Genomic DNA, 20,589 nt, shown 5'->3' on the forward strand with positions numbered 1-20,589 from the left:
CGACCAGGTCCAAGGTTGCTTGCCCCCTTGTAGGATCAGTTACATACTGCTCAAGAAATCCATCCCTAATACACTCAATAAACTCTTCCTCAAGGCTGCCCTGCCCAATTTGATTTGTCCAGTTAATATGATAGTTAAAATCCCCCATAATTATAGCTGTTCCCTTATTACATGCCCCGACTATTTCCCGATTAATACTTCTTCCAGCAGAGTTGCAACTATTAGGAGGCCTATATACTACGCCCACTAGTGCTTTTTCCCCCTTTATTATTCCTTATCTCTATCCAAACTGTTTCATTATCCTGATCCTTTGTCCCAATATCATTTCTCTGTATTACAGTGATTCCTTCCTTTATTAACATAGCCACCCCACCTCCCCTTCCTTCCTGCCTGTCCTTCCTGATTGTTAAATACCCTGGCATATTTAATTCCCAGTCGTTGACACCCTGCAGCCATGTTTCTGTAATGGCCATAAGATCATACCCATACGTAGTTATTTGTGCCGTTAACTCGTCCATTTTGTTACGAATGCTATGTGCATTCAGTTAAAGAACTTTCAAATATGTTTTGTGACACTTAGTTCCTGCTTTTTCCTTTATTAACACTTTACCTTTTACTCCATACCTTCTGTCCCTTCCTGACACGCTTTCCTCTGTCTCCCTGCTCAGGTTCCCAACCCCCTGCCACAGCTTTGATGCTGGGTTAATCGCCTTACGCATTCTAGGTTTTATTTTATCTGTCGTGCCTAAAGTACACTTTCTTTCCGCTGCTCTGCGCTTTTCCCTTTCACTTATTCTTGAACAACTGTTTGTACTATTTGTATTGTAGATTTCCCCTGGGTCTTCCCCTCTCTTGCTGCTCTCAACTTTATTCCCTTCTGACTCCCCGCTCAGGTTCCCATCCCCCTGCCGCTCTAGTTTAAACCATCCCCAACAGCACTGGCAAACACCCCCACGAGGACATTGGTCCCGGTCCTGCTCGGGTGTAACCCGTCACGCTTGTACAGGTCCCACCTTCCCCAATGTCCCAGGAACCTAAATCCCTCCCTCCTACACCATCCCTGTAGCCACGCATTCATCCTGTCTATTCTCCTGTTCCTATACTCACTGGCACGTGGCACTGGTAGTAATCCTGCGATCACTACCTTTTGAAGTCCTGCTTTTTAATTTATCTCCTAACTCCTTAAATTCACCTTGCAGGACCCCATCCCTTTTTTTACCTATGTCATTGGTACCAATATGGACCACGACTACTGGCTGTTCACCCTCCCCCTCCAGAATGCCCTGCAGCCGCTCCGTGACATCCTTGACCCTAGCACCAGGGAGGCAACATACCATCCTGGAGTCACGTTTGCGGCCGCAGAAACGCCTATCTGTTCCCCTTACAATTGAATCCCCTATCACTCTTGCCCTGCCACTCTTCTTCCTCCCCTCCTGTGCAGCAGAGCCACCCGTGGTGCCCCGAATCTGGCTCTTGCTGCACTGTATGCAGGTGACCTCCTCTGCCACCTCGAGCCAGGCCTTGGTGGCAGAGGCAGGTCGCTTCTTCCCGCCCGCCAGGGGGAAGATATCTGTCCTCCCCCTCCTCCTCACCCCATCCAATAAGAGCTGGAGTGAGGCATCATTAAACCTGGGAGCAGCATGGGTTGCTCCATGCTGTAATTTTTCCTATTTCTTGCAGCATCAGTCAGTGGAGGACTGCCCCTTTAAATAGAGCTCCTCCAGCTGACAGACCTTACTGCGCATGCGCAGTCCGCACGCCGCGCAGCTTAGCAGGGAACCCGGAACAAGAGGTAAGTGGATCCAATCAGCCTGCGATTGCGTTCGGGGCAGACTGATTTCACCGGGTGAGTTACCCAATCGCCCCCCCCCCCCCCCCCCCCCCGCCGCCCTGGTAATATCGGGCCCATAGTTTACCTTTTTGGTCCCTAATAGGCCCTACTCTATCCTTAGTTATCCTCTTGCTCTTAATGTAGTAAATATTTTCTGCTCCCCCTCTAAGGCCTTCACATCCTTCCTAAAGTACGGTGCCCAGAATTGGACACAATACTGCAGTTGTGGCCGAACCAGTATTTTTTAAAGGTTCTTTTTGGCAACCAAAGGTATTAAGGGATATGGGCCAAAGGCAGGTATATGGAGTTCGATCACAGATCAGCCATGATCTTATCAAATGGCAGAGCAGGCACAAGGGGCTGAATGGCCTACTCCTGTTCCTATGTTCCTAACATAACTTCCTTGCTTTTGTACTCTATGCCTCTATTTATAAAGCCCAGGATCCCAAAGATCTGAGCACATATACCCACTTCAAAAAATTGAGCACAAATACCCCCAGGTCTCCCTTTTCCAGCACCTACTTTAGAATGCTACCATTTAGTTTACATTGCCTCTCCTCATTCTTCCTGCCAAAATGTAGCACTTCACACTTCTCTGCGTTAAATTTCATCTGCTATGTGTCCATCCATTCTACCAGCCTGTCTTTGTCCTCTTGAAATCTGTTATTATCCCCCTCATTGTTTACTACACTTCCAAGTTTTGTGTCATCTGCAAGTTTTGAAATCGTGCCCTGTACACCCAAGTCCAAGTCATTAATATATATCAAAAAAAGCAGGGACGTCTTCCTCCAGTCTGAAAACAACAGTTCACCACTACTCTCTTCACATTATTTGGCATGATTACATATGTTTTGAATATATTGGGGCCGAGTGTCCTCTGCCCAATGCCACTTGTGTGTTGAATAGAGCAAATTGGAGTGGAGCACTATAACAGAGGGTCAACGTATATCAATGGAGTTTGCTACAGGTCCTCCAATTTGAAGGAGCTAGCCTTCACCCTTTCACTCTGTCACTCATTTTCCATGGGGAGTTTTCAGGGCAGGCAACTGCCTGGTGGAATCCGTGAAAAATGACGCGAGAGGCATTATAACATCACATTGGGTATAACTCTGGAGTTGACCCACTGTTATAGCGCTCCACTCCAATTTGCTGTACTCGACGCATGGGGCAGAGGACGCTCGGCCCCAATATATTCAAAACATATGTAATCATGCCAGATGATGTGCTATCACTAAACTTCTATCAAAACTTGTCTAGCCATCTGTAAAGCCAGTTCCTCTTTTTAAAAACATTTTTCTGTAATTTCAAATTAAAAAAATACTAATTTTTCACTTCTGTTCAAACTAGTGAAGGTCGTACCTCTTTAATACCAAAGACTTAGAATCATAGAAGTTTACAACATGGAAACAGGCCCTTCGGCCCAACATGTCCATGTCGCCCAGTTTATACTTCATACAATTCCAGTAATTATAAAGTTTTCAGTAACAGTAATGAAAGTATGCACCTGTCACAATTTTGTGTTTGCCATTAATATAAATGAAGAGCCTGGTTTTCCTCTATTCACTCCACTGGGACTTTAAACTTTTTCAGAGGCTAGACATTTGTTATTAGTCCCTGTTTAGAACAAAACCAACTGTCAATCTGTTTTAAATTAATAAGTGTCTGAAAACTCCCACCACAAACACTATGATATGAAAGCACCAGTTGATATGATCTATATATCCTGGTGGGGTTTGTTAAAGAACAATCCCATTCTACAAAATGTGATGAAAGTAATATGGTTACCGATGTGTAAATTGCCAGATATACTGTTGTAATTAAATTAGGTTAAAGAGTTTTAGGTGAAATGAAAGAGAAAAAATGTAACACTTCCAGTAGTAGAAATCTGGAACTCTCTCCCCAAAAGGCTGTGGATTCTAGGACATTTGAAGCTTTCATGACTGAGATAGATAGATTTTTGTTGGGTATGGGTATCAAGGGATATGGAGCAAAGGCGGATAAATGGAGTTGAGGTGCAGATCAGCCATGATCTAATTGAATGGCGGAGCAGGCTCGATGGGTTGAACGGCCCACTCCTGTTCTTATCTTCGAGACAATTGCATTATTATTTTTGGCCTCATGGATAGATGTGCTTACTGACCCAATTTGGAAAATCTAGATCCAGGAGAAAATGATTGGTCAAAACAACTATTGATGTGACAACTGTACATGGAAACTTAAAAGTATTACACTTTAGTTTGATTTAAATCAATACACAGTGCAGTGTAGAGCAAGGTCCTAGCAAGAGCAAATTGTATTAAAATTTAGGCCACAAAATAGCCGGTTTGCTTGTAAACAGATTCAAATAATAATGTTTAAAAAAAATTTAATACTATGCTTATCTGATTTCATGATGAGGTACAATAGAATTTATTTTGTGAGTTGTACCTTTATACTCCTGGAAAGAATTTGTGGGGAATTGTGAACCAGTGCGACTTACAATACAAATTTGCACTGGTTTATAAGTTTCAAAATGAGCTGTTGTACTTTGAAAGCAGGATGAGAATGAGCACTGAGGTTTTCAAACTGCTGGTGAAGTTTTAACAGGAAGGGGTGAAGAGGAGGAAAAGTATGAGAATCATAGTACCTTGGTGGGGACAGCACAGGAAGAGGCCATTTGGCCCATCGTGCTAGTGCTGGCTCTTTGAAGGAGCTATCCATTTAGCCCCATTCCCCTTCTCTTTCCCCATAGTCCTGTAAATTTTTTCCCTTCAAGTATTCATCCAATTCCCTCTTGAAAGTTGCAATTGAATCTGCTTCCACCACCCTTTCAGGCAGTGCATTCCAGAGCATTGCAACTTGCTGCATAAAAAAAATGTTTCCTCATGTTGCCTCTGGCTCTTTTGCCGATCACCTTAAATCTGTGTGCTCTGGTTACTGACCATTCTGCCACTGGAAAGATAAGGCAAAGGAGAATCCAAAGAGCTTCTACAAATACATAAAGGGCAAAAGAGTAACTAGGGAGAGAGAAGGGCCTCTTAAGGATCAACAAGGTCATCTATGTGCGGAACCACAAGAGATGGGTGAGATCCTAAGTGAATATTTCACATCGGTATTTACGGTTGAGAAAGGCATGGATGTTAGGGAACTTGGGGAAATAAATAGTGATGTCTTGAGGAGTGTACATATTACAGAGAGGGAGGTGCTGGAAGTCTTAACGCGCATCAAGGTAGATAAATCTCCGGGACCTGATGAAATGTATCCCAGGACGTTATGGGAGGTTAGGGAGGAAATTGCGGGTTCCCTAGCAGAGATATTTGAATCATCGACAGCTACAGGTGAGGTGCCTGAAGATTGGAGGGTAGCAAATGTTGTGCCTTTGTTTAAGAAGGGCGGCAGGGAAAAGCCTGGGAACTACAGACCGGTGGGTAAGTTGTTAGAGGGTATTCTGAGAGACAGGATCTACAGGCATTTGGAGAGGCAGGGACTGATTAGGAACAGTCAGCATGGTTTTGTGAGTGGAAAATCATGCCTCACGAATTTGATTGAGTTTTTTGAAGGGGTAACCAAGAAGATAGATGAGGGCTGTGCAGTAGATGTGGTCTACATGGACTTTAGCAAAGCCTTTGACAAGGTACCGCATGGTAGGTTGTTACATAAGGTTAAATCTCATGGGATCCAAGGTGAGGTAGCCAATTGGATACAAAATTGGATTGACGACAGAGGCCTGTGACCAGCGGTGTGCCTCAGGGATCGGTGCTGGGTCCGCTGTTATTTGTTATTTATATTAATGATTTGGATGAGAATTTAGGAGGCATGGTTAGTAAGTTTGCAGATGACCCCAAGATTGATGGCATTGTGGACAGTGAAGAAGGTTATCTAGGATTGCAACGGGATCTTGATAAATTGGGCCAGTGAGCCGATGATTGGCAGATGGAGTTTAATTTGGATAAATGTGAGGTGATGCATTTTGGTCGATCGAATCGGGCCAGGACCTACTCCGTTAATGGTAGGGCATTGGGGAGAGTTATAGAACAAAGAGATCTAGGAGTACAGGTTCATAGCTCCTTGAAAGTGGAGTCACAGGTGGATAGGGTGGTGAAGAAGGCATTCAGCATGCTTGGTTTCATTGGTCAGAACATTGAATACAGCAGTTGGGATGTCTTGTTGAAGTTGTACAAGACATTATTAAGGCCACACTTGGAATACTGTGCACAGTTCTGGTCACCCTATTATAGAAAGGATATTATTAAACTAGGAAGAGTGCAGAAAAGGATGCTACCGGGACTTGATGGTTTGACTTATAGGGAGAGGTTGGATAGACTGAGACTTTTTTCCCTGGAGAGTAGGAGGTTAAGGGGTGATCTTCGAGAAGTCTATAAAATAATGAGGGGCATAGATAAGGTAGATAGTCAAAATCTTTTCCCAAAGGTAGGGGAGTCTATAACAAGGGGGCATAGATTTAAGGGGAGAGATACAAAAGGGTTCAGAGGGGCAATTTTTTCACTCAAAGGGTGGTGAGTGTCTGGAACGAGCTGCCAGAGGCAGTAGTAGAGGCGGGTACAATTTTGTCTTTTAAAAAGCAGGACAGTTACATGGGTAAGATGGGTATAGAGGGATATTGGCCAAGTGCAGGCAATTGGGACTAGCTAAGTGGTATAAACTGGCCGACATGGACATGTTGGGCCGAAGGGCCTGTTTCCATGTTGTAAACTTCTATGATTCTATGAAACAGTTTCTCCTTATTTACTCTGTCCAAATCGTTCATGATTTTTAAACACCTCTATCAAATCTCCCCTTAACCTTCTCTGTCTGAGGAGAACCCCAGCTTCTCCAGTCTCTCCACATAAGTGAAGACCCTCATCCTTGGCACCATTCTAGTAAATCTCTTCTGCACCCTCTCTAAGGTCTTGACATCCTTCCTAAAGTGTGGTGCCCAGAATTGAGCACAGTACTCCAGCTGAAGCCTAACCAGTGATTTATAAATGTTTAGCATAACTTCTGTGCTTTTGTACTTGATGCCTCGATTAATAAAGCCCAGGATCCCATCTGCTTTTTTAACAGCCTTCTCAACTTGTCCTGCCACCTTCAAAGATTTGTGTATGTCCCTCTGTTCCTGCACCCCCTTTAAAATTGAACCATTTAGTTTATGTTGCCTCCCCTCATTCTTCCTGCCAAAATGCATCACTTCACACTTCTCTGTGTTAAATTTCATCTGCCATGTGTCTGCCCATTTCACCAGTCTGTGTCCTCCTGAAGGCTATTACTATCCTCCACATTGTTTACTATATTTCCGAATTTCGTGTCATCTGCAAACTTTGAAGTTATACCCTCTATATCCAAGTTATGCAGCAAGTTGCATTAATATATATCAAGAAGAGCAGTGGTCCTAATACTGACCCCTGAGGAACACCACTGTACAATTCTCTCCAGTCTGAAAAACAATCGTTCATCACTACTTTCTGCTTTCTGTCCCCTAACCAATTTTGTATTCACGCTGTCATTGACCCTTTAATGCCATGAGCTTTAATTTTGCTAATAAGTCTATTATGTGGTACTTTACTAAATGCCTTTTGAAAGTCCACATACACAACATCAATCGCACTACCCTCAACAACCCTCTCCGTTACTTCATCAAAGAACTCAATCAAGTTAGTCAACACAATTTTCCTTTAACAAATCCATGCTGACTTTCATTTATTAGCTCGTACTTTTCCAAGTGCCAATTAATTTTGTCCCGGATTATTGTCTCTAAATGTTTCCCCATCACCAACGTTAGGCTGACTGGCCTGTAATTGCCGGTTTTATTCCTCTCCCCTTTTTTGAATAGGGGTGTAACATTTGCAATTCTCCAGTCCTCCGGCACCATCCCCATATCTAAGGATGATTAGAAGATTGTGACCAGCGCCTCTGCAATTTCCACCCTTACTTCCCTCAGTAACCTAGGATGCATCCCATCTGGACCGGGTGACTTTTCTACTTTGAGTACTGCCAATCTTTTAAGTACCTCCTCTTTATCTATTTTCATCCACTCCAATATCGCTACTACCTCCTCCTTTACTGCTGCGATGGCAGCATCCTCTTCTTTAGTGAAAACGGATGTCAAGAATATTTTATTTACGTTTTCTTTTTTGTCAGTCCTTTTTTTTCCTTCATTCTATCTCTCTACATCATTTCCTTGTTGCTTATGAATGAGACAAGTTGAATTTTCAGCATATTGTTTAAAATGGATAGATTGAGTGGATGTATTAACTATTTAAAGTGCTGTACTATTCAGTTTAAATGCATATTTATGTGCAGTTTTAGTAAGCACAGTCAGCTGTAACATCTTAAATTTGAAATGTATCATATTCTTTTTAGGTTGTAAGTTCACTTTGTTGTATCTGGTGGACCAATGTTAAATTTTGGGCTCTGTATTATGAGTTATTTTCCAGCTTATTAATGTTTTCACCTACTTTATTTACAACTTGTGTAATTTGTATACTTTTTCTTATTGAAGTATCCAAGACCTACCAGTTACCTGTCAAAAGCCTCATCGTTAAACATCAGTAGGACCATGTCACCAGTAACTGATGACAGACTTGTCGACTCTATTGAAGCACGAGTGAAATATCCAACAACAGGTTGGTTAATGCAGCTAAAGTACTGTATTTGGTCAATCGTAAAATACCTTTAGAAGTGTTATAACGGATTAGTCTTTCCTAAGCTAAACATATTCGCCTGGAATTTTTGCAAGGGTTCTTCTGATCTCCTGCTGTTACTTTGGAGGAAGGTCAACAGAAACCCCAGAGAAACGGCGTAAATGGCCGATTATGCCGTTCTTCGGGTGTTTCTGCCAAAGTTGCAGTGGAAAATCGGAGACCCTCCGCCGTGGAAATTCTACCCCATTAGATTTATCTTTCGCAACTGTAATTTAAAAGAATTCATTTTCAGGATCTGGGCATCGTTGACAATTTATTTATTGCCCATCCCTAATTCCCGTTGTGAAAGAGTTGGTGGGCTGCCTTCTTAAACCACCGCATTCTTGTGGTTTGATACAACTGAGTGGCTGCTAGGTCACTTCAATGGACAGTTAAAAGTCAACCACTTTGGTATACTGGAGCCACATATAGGCCAGACCGGCAGGTTTCCTTCTCTAAAAGACATTAGTGAACCAGTTGGGCTTTATGACAATTGGACAGCTCCTTGGTCACTTTTACTGGTACCTCCTTTTTCTTTTATTTCCAGATTTTTTAAATTCAAATTCTCAAACTTCCATGGTGGGATTTGAACTCACGTTCTCTGGGTTATTAGTCCAGGTCTCTGTATTACGAGTACAGTAACATAACCACTACCCTATCGTACCCATATGTGCCAGATGATGAAAGTGTTTTCATCAAAAAAACACTGAATATGACCAATTTTTTTTTTATTCGTTCATGGGATGTGGGCGTCGCTGGCAAAGCCGGCATTTATTGCCCATCCCTAATCGCCCTTGAGAAGGTGGTGGTGAGCCGCCTTCTTGAACCGCTGCAGTCCGTGTGGTGAAGGTTCTCCCACAGTGCTGTTAGGAAGGGAGTTCCAGGATTTTGACCCAGCGACGATGAAGGAACGGCGATATATTTCCAAGTCGGGATGGTGTGTGACTTGGAGGGGAATGTGCAGGTGGTGTTGTTCCCTTGTACCTGTTGCTCTTGTCCTACTAGGTGGTAGAGGTCGTGGGTTTGTGAGGTGCTGTTGAAGAAGCCTTGGTGAGTTGCTGCAGTGCATTCACTGTGCGCTGGTGGTGAAGGGGGTGAATGTTTAGGGCGGTGGATGGGGTGCCAATCAAATGGGCTGCTTTGTCCTGGATGGTGTCCAGCTTCTTGAGTGTTGTTGGAGCTGCACTCATCCAAGCAAGTGGAGAGTATTCCATCACACTGCTGACTTGTGCCTTGTAAATGGTGGAAAGGCTTGGGGAGTCAGGAGGTGAGTCACTCGCTGCAGAATACCCAGCCTCAAACCTGCTCTTGTAGCCACAGTATTTATATGGCTGGTCCAGTTAAGTTTCTGGTCAATGGTGACCCCCAGGATGTTGATGGTGGGGGATTCGGCGATGGTAATGTCATGGGGAGGTGGTTAGACTCTCTCTTGTTGGAGACAGTCGTTGCCTGGCACTTGTCTGGCGCGAATGTTACTTGCCACTTATCAGCCCAAGCCTGAATGTTGTCCAGGTCTTGCTGCATGCGGGCTCGGACTGCTTCATTATTTGAGGGGTTGCGAATGGAACTGAGCACTGTGCAATCATCAGTGAGCATCCCCATTTCTGACCTTATGATGGAGGGAAGGTCATTGATGAAGCAGCTGAAGATGGTTGGGCCTAGGACACTGCCCTGAAGAACTCCTGCAGCAATGACCTGGGGCTGAGATGATTGGCCTCCAACAACCACTACCACCTTCCTTTTTGCTAGGTATGACTCCAACCACTGGAGAGTTTTCCCCCTGATTCCCATTGCCTTCAATTTTACAAGGGCTCCTTGGTGCCACACTCGGTCAAATGCTGCCTTGATGTCAAGGGCAGTCACTCTCACCTCACTTCTGGAATTCAGCTCTTTTGTCCATGTTTGGACCAAGGCTGTAATGAGGTCTGGAGCCGAGTAGTCCTGGCAGAACCCAAACTGAGCCTCAGTGAGCAGGTTATTGGTGAGTAAGTGCCGCTTGATAGCACTGTCGACGACACCTTCCATCACTTTGCTGATGATTGAGAGTAGACTGATGGGGTGGTAATTGGCCGTGTTGGATTTGTCCTGCTTTTTGTGGACAGGACATACCTGGGCAATTTTCCACATTGTCTGGTAGATGCCAGTGTTGTAGCTGTACTGGAACAGCTTGGCTGGAGGCGCAGCTAGTTCTGGAGCACAAGTCTTCAGCACTACAGCTGGGATGTTGTCGGGGCCCATAGCCTTTGCTGTATCCAGTGCACTCAGCCATTTCTTGATATCACGTGGAGTGAATCGAATTGGCTGAAGACTGGCTTCTGTGATGGTAGGGATATTGGGAGGAAGCCGAGATGGATCATCCACTCGGCACTTCTGGCTGAAGATGGTTGCAAACGCTTCAGCCTTGTCATTATGTCTAGCTTCATGTTTTTGTGGTACTGTAATTGAAGTATTATGGACAAAAATACTTCTAATCCACTCTCTCCTTTACTTCATCAAAAAACTCAATAAAGTTAGTCAAACACGATTTTCCTTTGACAAATCTGTGCTGACTTTCATTGATTAGCTCATACTTTTCCAAGTGCCAATTAATTTAACCCGGATTATTGTATCTAAACGTTACCCCACCACCGATGTTAGGCTGACTGGCCTGAAATTGTCGGGTTTATCCTTCTCCCCTTTTTTGAACAAGGATGTACCATTTGCAATCCTCCAGTCCTCAGGCACCAGCCCCACATCTAAGGAGGATTGGAAGATTGTGGCCAGAGCCTCCGCAATTTCCCTCAGTAACCTAGGATGCATCCCATCAGGACTGGGTTACTTTTCTACTTTGAGTAGTGCCAATCTTTTAAGTACTTCCTCCTCATCTATTTTTATCCTATCCAATATCGCTACTACCTCCTCCTTTACTGCTACAATGGCAACATCTTTTCTGGTGAAGACGAAAGTGAAGTATTCGTTTACTGCCTCAGCCATGCCCTATGCCTCCACAAGAAGATCTCCTTTTTGGTCCCTAATCGGTTCCACCCTTCCTTTGACTACCCTTTTACTATTTATATGTTTACAAAAGACTTTTAGGTTCCCTTTTCTAATCTATTCTCATACTCTCTCTTTGCCCCTCTGATTCCCTATTTTAAATCTCCTCTGTACTGTCTGTATTCAGCCTGGTTCTTTACTGTATTATGAAATGTACATACGTGATAAGCTGCCTTTTTCTGTTTCATTTTAATCTCTATATCTTTTGTCATCCAGGGAGCTCGAGCTTTCGATGTTCTTCCTTTCCTCCTTGTAGAGATGTGTCTACTCTGCACCCAAACCAACTCCACCTTGAAGGCCTCCCATTGTTCAATTACTGCTTTGCCTACCAATTTTTGATTCCAATCCACCTGAACAAGATCCCTTTTTAACTCACTGAAATTTGCCCTCCTCCAGTTAAGCATTTTCACATTTGATTGTTCCTTGTCCTATTCCATAACTATTCTAAATTATGATCACTGTTCCCAAATGCTCCCCCACTGAAGTGCTCCACCTGCCCCACTTCGTTTCCAGAACTAGATCCAGCGTTATTTCCTTCCTGGTTGGACTGAAAACACACTGTTGCAAAAATTTGTCTTGAACACATTTCAGGAATTCCTCCTCCTCTTTGCTGTTTACACTGTCACTGTCCCAGTCTTTATTGCAATAATTGAAGTCCCCCATTATCACTACTGTATAGTTCTTGCATCTTTCTGTACTTTGCCTGCAAATTTGCTCCTCTATACGTGGCCTATAATATGCACACAGTAGCATAATAGCTCCTCTATTGTTCCTTAATTTTAACCAAATAGATTCTGTTTTTGACCCCTCAATGACATCATCCCTTTCCAGTGCTATAATAGTTTCTTTGATCAATACTGCCACCACACCCCCCCCCCCCTCTCTTTTCTTCCCTATCTTTCCTGAATAACTGTAGGCGGGAATATTAAGTACCCAATCCTCCATTTCTTTGAGCCAGGTCTCTGTTATTGCCACTGTATCATGTGGCGGCTTAAGCCTGCAGCTCACCAATCTTATTTACCTTGCTATGTGCATTTACGCACATGCACTCCAATCTCATCTTCGACTGCCTCGTATTTACCCCTGTCTGATCTCTCCCATTTCTGAACTATTCTTTACTCTAGTGCTACTTGTCCTGCTCAGTCCTCTGAGCACCTTGTTTCTCCTCTCTAATGTTTCATCCTTGTGTCCATCCCCCAGCCAAATTAGTTTAAACCCTCCCCCACAGTACTGTTTGTGTGCTTGTATTAATGTATTCCACTTAGAAAAAGACAGATTTCTTCAAAGTTTCCTGCAGAGAATATAAATTGACTAATTCCAGCTTTTAAAGATTTGATATTGATAAATACTTTTATAGGGATCTAAAGTTACCATTATTAGCACATAAATAGTCTTGAAAGCTTCAAAATGAAAGTATTGCTACAGGTGCACTTTCAAATCTTGACAGATAATAAATTCAGCAGCTGCATGTTTAATGAGTGCCAATTTTCAGCTACTGAATTACAACGAAGAAAACTCTAAATTGAAAATTCTAATGTGCTACCTTGAACTTAGAAGGATCTGAGCAATTCCTTACATTTTGAGGGTGCTGTTAGAAAAAAAAAACATCAATTACACCAGCTCTGATATAGTGCTTTTAATTGATTGTCATGCAAAAGTTAAAAATTGAACACGGGAGAAAAAAAACAATTGTTTATTAACATTCTATCAATCACCAACTAACATATTTGTAAAACTTTTGGATAATTTTATCATTATTATGTTTGATGCAGATGAAGATCTCACAGACACCGGTGTCAATAGTAAAAGCAGTGAAAAGAAATCACTCACTCTTAAGGAGCTAATTCAAGATACGAATGATGAAGTGAACACAAAAAAAACAGAGCGATTCTCACAGGAAGAAGCTAATGGGCAATCTTCAGCTCTTAAACCCAACCAATGCATGGTACAGTGTGCCACTAATCATGCCATAAGAGAATCTTTACAGGAGAATTCTTTAAAACCCAAGGTAATTATTTTTAAATGCTATGTCCTTATAATTGCAATAATTCTTTAGAAATTACTACCTATTATTTTTAACAATGATGCACTGTTTAAAATTGTAATTTTCTCATAAAATAAACCTCATTTTTATGTATGCTGTCAAGGATATTTTTACTAGGAAAATCACATCAGAATTTATGCTGTTACTATTAAAATGCATTCTATTGGTCAGCTTCCACTTGTTGGGCTAAGCTCAAAAGAGTCTCAGTTGAGAGCATCTCAAGACACATTCCCGAAGCAATCTTCACCCCTTTGCTAAACACTTGATTTTACTTTTAAAGGACAATCCTGAGGTGGCAAATCTGTTTTACTTGCAAGTGTCTCATTTTATTTAAAAGTACTTTTACATTGGCCAGGGAGAGTAGGGGTAATTTTCATCTTCACCACTTCAGTGATAAACCAGTGAAGCAGATTGCCTGCCCTTTACAGAACCCGGACAATTTTTAATTCCATTAAAATCAAAGGAAATTAAAATTGGGTTGGTTCTCCACCAGTTCACCATTCCAAATGATGAAGGTGAAAATTACCCCTAGTGGATTTCTTGTGGTGGTCTCCAATTTTTAGTTTTCAACTGGCTGCCAGCTTCACTGGGCTCCATTGTTTAAGTGTGAAAACCCAGCTGTTTAGTAGTATGAATGCAGGGATGGAATCCTTGCATTTACTTTACTGAAACCAGTACCCTTAACTTGATGGCACATTTGTGGGGATCTATTACTCTATCAGCTCCCTGAAAACTGTGATGCTTATAATAGAGTACATCTATCAAAGAGACCTGTAAGCATCTTGTTGTCTGATCCTGTAATATAACAGCACCTTAAAAGGGCCTTATTCCTCCTGGATCATTACTTGATCAAAGATGCAAGAATGAACAAGAAAGAGTTATCCAGCTGTTACAATCTTTTTCATTCTTCAAATTAAAGCAACCTAACACCTCACCATCTCCTCAGTGCTGTTGATGACTGCCACTTCCTCTGGGGGGAAAAATGGTCATGTAAGTGACATTTTGATGGCATGACCTCACAGGAATCAAAAACATCTTTAAGGGACTGTGGTCAAAATGGGTACAATTACAGTTAGTGGGTCGAAAATCCAGATTGTCCCTTGATTTTTTTTTCTGCAGTGGCCTAGACCCAGGCCTGTAGGAGGAGATTTCAATTCAAAGAATTGAAGAAAACCCTACCATACAAGTAATTTATTGGTTTTCGCTTCTGCTTCTCATTTTCTTCAAATCTTTTGTCAGCTTAAGAATAACTCAATAAAAGGGAAGCCATATATTAGAGGCGCCTCTTCCTTAAAGCTGATCATTATGACACTTTCTTACTGTTCCCTTCAGACGATCAGTGACCCCCCCCCACCTCAATGCTCCCTACTGATGATCAGTGCTCCTCACTCACTGCTCCCTACTGATGATCAGTGCCTCCCCCTCACTGCTCCCGACAGATGATTAATGCTCCCCCTATCATTGGTCCCTACAGATGATCAGTGTCCCCTCACTGCTTCCTACATATGACCAGTGCCCCCTCTCAATGTTCCCTACAAATAATGATTGCCTCCCTCCCTGCTCCACACAGGTGATCTGTTCTCCCCCCGGCTCACTGCTACCTACATATTATCAGTGCCCCCGCCCCTCACTGCTTGCTATAGATTATCAGTGCTTCCCCCCCACCCCCGCAATGGTCCCTACAGATCTTCATTGTTCCCTTCACTGGTTCTGAGAGATGATCATTGTCCCCCCTCGTTTGTCCCTTCAAATGATCGGTTCTCCCCCTCCCCTCACTGTTCCCTACAAATGATCAGTTCCCCCCCCCCCCCCTTACTCATTGGTTGTGACAGATGATTAATGTTTCCCCCCACCAACCTCCTCACCGCTCCCTACAAATGATCTGTGCCCCCACCCCCTCACTGCTCCCTCTAGATAATCAGTGCCCCCCCCCCACCCTTCACTGGTGCTTACCGATGATCAGTGCTTGCCCGCCCTTCATTGGTCCCAACAGATGTTTATTGCTCCCCCCACCATGGCTTCCTTTGGATGGTCAATGCCCCCCCTCACTTCTCCCTGCTGATGATGAGTTCTCCCCCCACTTATTGATCACTACAGATGATCAGTGCTCCCCCCCCACCCCGACCCCCACCTCCTTGCTGCTTCCTACAGATGGTCAATGCCCCCCCTTCCTCACTGTTTCCTACAGATCATCAGTGCTCCCCCCCCCTCACTGGTCCGCAAAGGTAATTTGTGCCTCCCCTAACTGCTCCCTACAAATGATCTGTGCCCCTCCCTCACTGCTCCCTACAAATCATCAGAGTGTGACAGGAAGGGACAGAGTTTAACAGAAATAGTGCATCAACGAATAAGATCAAAGCAGGGAATAATGGTAAAATGTTAAAATTTAAGGCTCTTTATCTGAATGCACAAAGCATTTGGAACAAGATAGACAAATTAGTGGCACATATAGAGATAAATGGGTTTGATTGAATAGCCATTACAGAGACGCAGTTGCAAGGTGACCAAGGTTGGGTACTTGACATTTCGGAAAGACAGGCAGAATGGAAAAGGAGGCGGGGGTAGCCATGATAGTAAAGAATGACATAAGGACAGTATTGAGAAAGGATGTTGGCTCGGAAGATGGGAAGTAGAATCAGTATGGGTGGAGATAAGAAATAACAAAGGGCAGAAAACACTGGTGGGAGTAGTTTATAGGCTCCTTATCAGTAGCTATACTATTGCACAGAATATTAATCAAGAAATAATAGGAGTTTGCAACAAAGGTAATCCAGTAATAGTGGGGAACTTTAATCTTCATATCGGTTGGGCAAATCAAATTGCTAAAGGTAGTCTGGAGGACGAGTTCATGGAATGCATTCGAGACAGTTTCCTGGAACAAGTGCAAAAACAATAGGACAGTAATTATAGGGGATTTCAACTGCCCTAATATTAACTGGGATACAATCAGTGCAAAAGGTGTAGAGGGCGCAGAATTCTTAAATTGCATTCAGGAGAACTTTTTTAGCCAGTACGTCGCAAGCCCAACAAGAGCCTAACTATAATCTTTCAAAGTCCTGTAAATTCAGGAACTGTCCCTCTGGATGGGAAAATTGCACATGTCATTCCGCTTTTTAAGAAAGGAGAGAGAGGGAAACCAGGGAATTATAGACCAGTTAGCCTAACATCTGTTGTGGGGAAAATGCTGGAGTCTATAATTAAGGATAGGGTGACTGAACACCTCGAGAATTTTCAGTTAACCAGAGAGAGCCCGCATGGATTTGTGAAAGGTGGGTCGTGCCTGACAAACCTGATTGAATTTTTTGAAGAGGTGACTAAAGTAGTGGACAGGCGAATGTCAATGGATGTTATTTATATGGACTTCCAGAAGCCATTTGATAAGGTCCCACATAAGAGACCGTTAGCTAAGATAGAAGCCCATGGAATCGAGGGAAAAGTACGGACTTGGTTAGGAAGTTGGCTGAGCGAAAGGCGACAGAGAGTCGGGATAATGGGTAGGTACTCACGTTGTCAGGATGTGATTAGTGGAGTCCTGCAGGGATCTGTCTTGGGGCCTCAATTATTCACAATATTTATTAACGACTTAGATGAAGGCATAAAAAGTATTATATCTAAGTTTGCCAATGACACAAAGATTGGTGGCATTGTAAGCAACGGAGATGAAAACATAAAATTACAAAAGGATATTGATAGATTAGGTGAATGGGCAAAACTGTGGCAGATGGAATTCAATGTAGACAAACGTGAGGTCATCCACTTTGGATCAAAAAAGGATAGAACAGGGTACTTTCTAAATGGTAAAAAGTTAAAAACCGTGGATGTCCAAAGGGACCTAGGGGTTCAGGTACATAGATCATTGAAGTGTCATGAACAGGTGCAGAAAATAATCAAGAAGGCTAATGGAATGCTAGCCTTTATATCTAGAGGACTAGAGTACAAGGGGGCAGAAGTTATGCTGCAGCTATACAAAACCCTGGTTAGACCGCACCTGGAGTACTGTGAGCAGTTCTGGGCACCGCACCTTCGGAAGGACATATTGGCCTTGGAGGGAGTACAGCGTAGGTTTACTAGAATGATACCCGGCCTTCATGGGTTAAGTTACGAGGAGAGATTACACAAATTGGGGTTGTATTTTCTAGAGTTTCGAAGGTTAAGAGGTGATCTGATCGAAGTTTATAAGATATTAAGGGGAACAGATAGGGTGGATCGAGAGAAACTATTTCCGCTGGTTAGGGATTCTAGGAGTAGGGGGCACAGTCTAAAAATTAAAGCCAGACCTTTCAGGAGTGAGATTAGAAAACATTTCTGCATACAAAGGGTGGTAGAAGTTTGGAACTCTCCTCCGCAAACGGCAATTGATACTAGCTCAATTGCTAAACTTAAATGTGAGATAGATAGCTTTTTGGCAACCAAAGCTATTAAGGGATATGTGCCAAAGGCGGGTATATTGAGTTAAATCAGAGATCAGCCATGATCTTATCAAATGGCGGAGCAGGCACGAGGGGCTGAATGGCCTACTCCTATTCCTATGTTCCTAAGAGGGGGGGCAGTTCTAGATTTAGGGAATGAAGCTGGGCAGATGGAAGGAGTATCAGTGGGAGAACATTTTGCTGGTCGTGATCATAATTCAGTTAGATTTAGCATAGTTATTGAAAAGGACAAAGATAGAACAGGAATAAAAGTTCTAAATTGAGGAAAGGCCAATTTAACTAAGCTGAAAAGTGATTTAGCAAAGGTGGACTGGAATCAGCTACTTGAAGGTAAATCAGTGTCAGAGCAATGGGAGGCATTCAAGGGGGAGATTCAAGGGGTTCAGAGTAAACATATTCCCACAAAGATAAAGGGTGGGACTGCCAAATCTAGACACCCCTGAATGACAAGGAGCATACAGGGTAAGATAAGGCAAAAAAGGAAAGCTTATGTTAGACACCAAAAGCTCAATACTGCAGAAAGCCTAGAAGAGCATAGAAAGTGCAGGGGTGAAATTAAAAAGGAAATTAGGAAAGGAAAGAGCATGTAAAATTAAGGAAAACCCAAAAATACATAAAGAGCAAGAGGATAACTAAGGAAAGAGTAGCGTCTATTGGAGACCAAAAAGGTAACCTATGTGTGGAGGCAGACGATGTGGGTATGGTTCTTAATGAATACTTTGCGTCTGTCTTCACTAAAGAGGGGGACAGTGCAGAGATTGTAGTTAAGGAGGACTGTGAAATATTGGATGGGATAAACATAGAGAGAGAGGAAGTATTAAAGGGATTAGCATCTTTGAAAGTAGATAAATCACCAGGCCCGGATGAAATGTATCCCAGGCTGTTATGAGAAGCAAGGGAGGAAATAGTGGAGGCTCTGACCATCATTTTCCAATCCTCACTGGCTACAGGCGCGATGCCGGATGGTTGGAGGACTGTTAACATTGTACTGTTTAAAAAGGGAAAAAGAGATAGACCGAGTAATTATAGGCCAGTCTGTCTAACCTCGGTGGTGGACAAATTATTGGAATTGATTCTGAGGGACAGCATAAATCATCATTTAGAAAGCCCCCGGTTAATCAAGGAGAGTCAGCATGGATTTGTAAAGGGAAGGTCATGTCTGACTAACTTGTTTCAATTTTTTGAGGAGGTAACAAGGAGGGTCGATGAGGGTAATGCATTTGATGTCGTCTACATGGATTTTAGCAATGCTTTTGACAAGGTCCCACATGGCAGACTGGCCTGAAAAGTAAAAGCCCTTGGGATCCAAGGAAAGTGGCTACTTGGATCCAAAATTGGCTCAGTGGCAAGAAGCAAAGGGTAATGGTTGACAGGTGTTTTTGCGACTGGAAGGATTTTTCCAGTGGGTCTGCAAGGCTCAGTACTAGGTCCCTTGCTTTTTGTGGTACGTATTAATGATTTGGTCTTGAATATGGGGGACTTGATCAAGAAGTTTGCAGATGATATAAAAATTGGTCGTGTGGTTGATAGTGGGGAGGAAAGCTGTCGACTGCAGAAAGATATCAGTGGACTGTTCAGGTGGGCAGAAAAGTGGCAAACTGAGTTCAATCCGGAGAAGTGTGAGGTAATGGATTTGGGGAGGGCAAATAGGCAAGGGAGTACACAATAAATGGGAGGATACTGAGAGGTGTAGAGGAAGTGAGGGACCTTGGAGTGCATGTCCACAGATCTCTGAAGGTAGCAGGACAGGTAGATAAGGTGGTTAAAAAGGCATATGGGATACTTTCCTTTATTAACCGAGGCATAGAATATAAGAGCAGGGAGGTTATCCTAGAATTGTATAAATCATTGGTTAGGTCACAGCTTGAGTACTGCGTATAGTTCTGGTTACAGGAAAAATGTGATTGCACTAGAGAGGGTACAGAGGAGATTTACGAGGATATTGCCAGGGCTGGAAAATTTTAGCTATGAGAAAAGATTGGATAGGCTGGGGTTGTTTTCTTTGGAACAAAGGAGGCTGAGGGGAGATTTAACTGAGGTATATAAAATTATGACTGGACTAGATAGAGTGGACTGGGAGGACCTATTTCCCTTAGCAGACCAAGAGGTATAGATTTAAGGTAATTGGTGGAACGATTAGAGGGGAGCTGAGGAGAAATTTTTGTCACCCAGAGGGTGATGGGGGTCTGGATCTCACTGCCTGAAAGGGCGGTAGAGGCAGAAACCCTCCACTCATTTAAAAAGTACTTGGATGAGCTCTTGAAGTGCCGTAACCTAGAGGGCTATGGACCAAGTTCTGGAAAGTGGGATTATGCTGGATAGCTCTTTTTCATCCGGCACAGACACGGTTGGCCGAATGGCCTCCTTCTGTGCCGTAATTTTCTATGATTCTATGATGATTGTATGAACAGTACGTCATGGAACCAACCAGGGAACAGGCTATTTTACATCTTGTATTGTGTAATGAGACAGGGTTAATTAGTAATCTCATCGTAAAGTATCCTCTGGCGAAGAGTGATGATAAAATTTCACATTGCTTTTGAGAGTGACATACTTAAGTCTGAAACTAGAGTCTTAAACTTAAATAATGCC

General features: G+C 43.0%; 1 protein-coding gene across 7 annotated transcripts in view; it reads left to right on the forward strand.

Annotated features, from left to right (window-relative positions):
* map9 (microtubule-associated protein 9) overlaps positions 1-20,589 on the forward strand; it is a 232,424-nt gene that overhangs the window by 129,980 nt on the left and 81,855 nt on the right. For all 7 annotated transcript variants that reach the window (XM_067992825.1, XM_067992841.1, XM_067992820.1 and 4 more), the window contains 2 exons: positions 8,310-8,433; positions 13,296-13,531. In XM_067992825.1, the coding sequence (XP_067848926.1) occupies positions 8,310-8,433; positions 13,296-13,531 (360 nt within the window). The remainder of the gene's footprint in view (positions 1-8,309; positions 8,434-13,295; positions 13,532-20,589) is intronic.

The sequence above is a fragment of the Heptranchias perlo genome, chromosome 1, assembly GCF_035084215.1.
Source record: "Heptranchias perlo isolate sHepPer1 chromosome 1, sHepPer1.hap1, whole genome shotgun sequence".
Taxonomy (NCBI): domain Eukaryota; kingdom Metazoa; phylum Chordata; class Chondrichthyes; order Hexanchiformes; family Hexanchidae; genus Heptranchias; species Heptranchias perlo.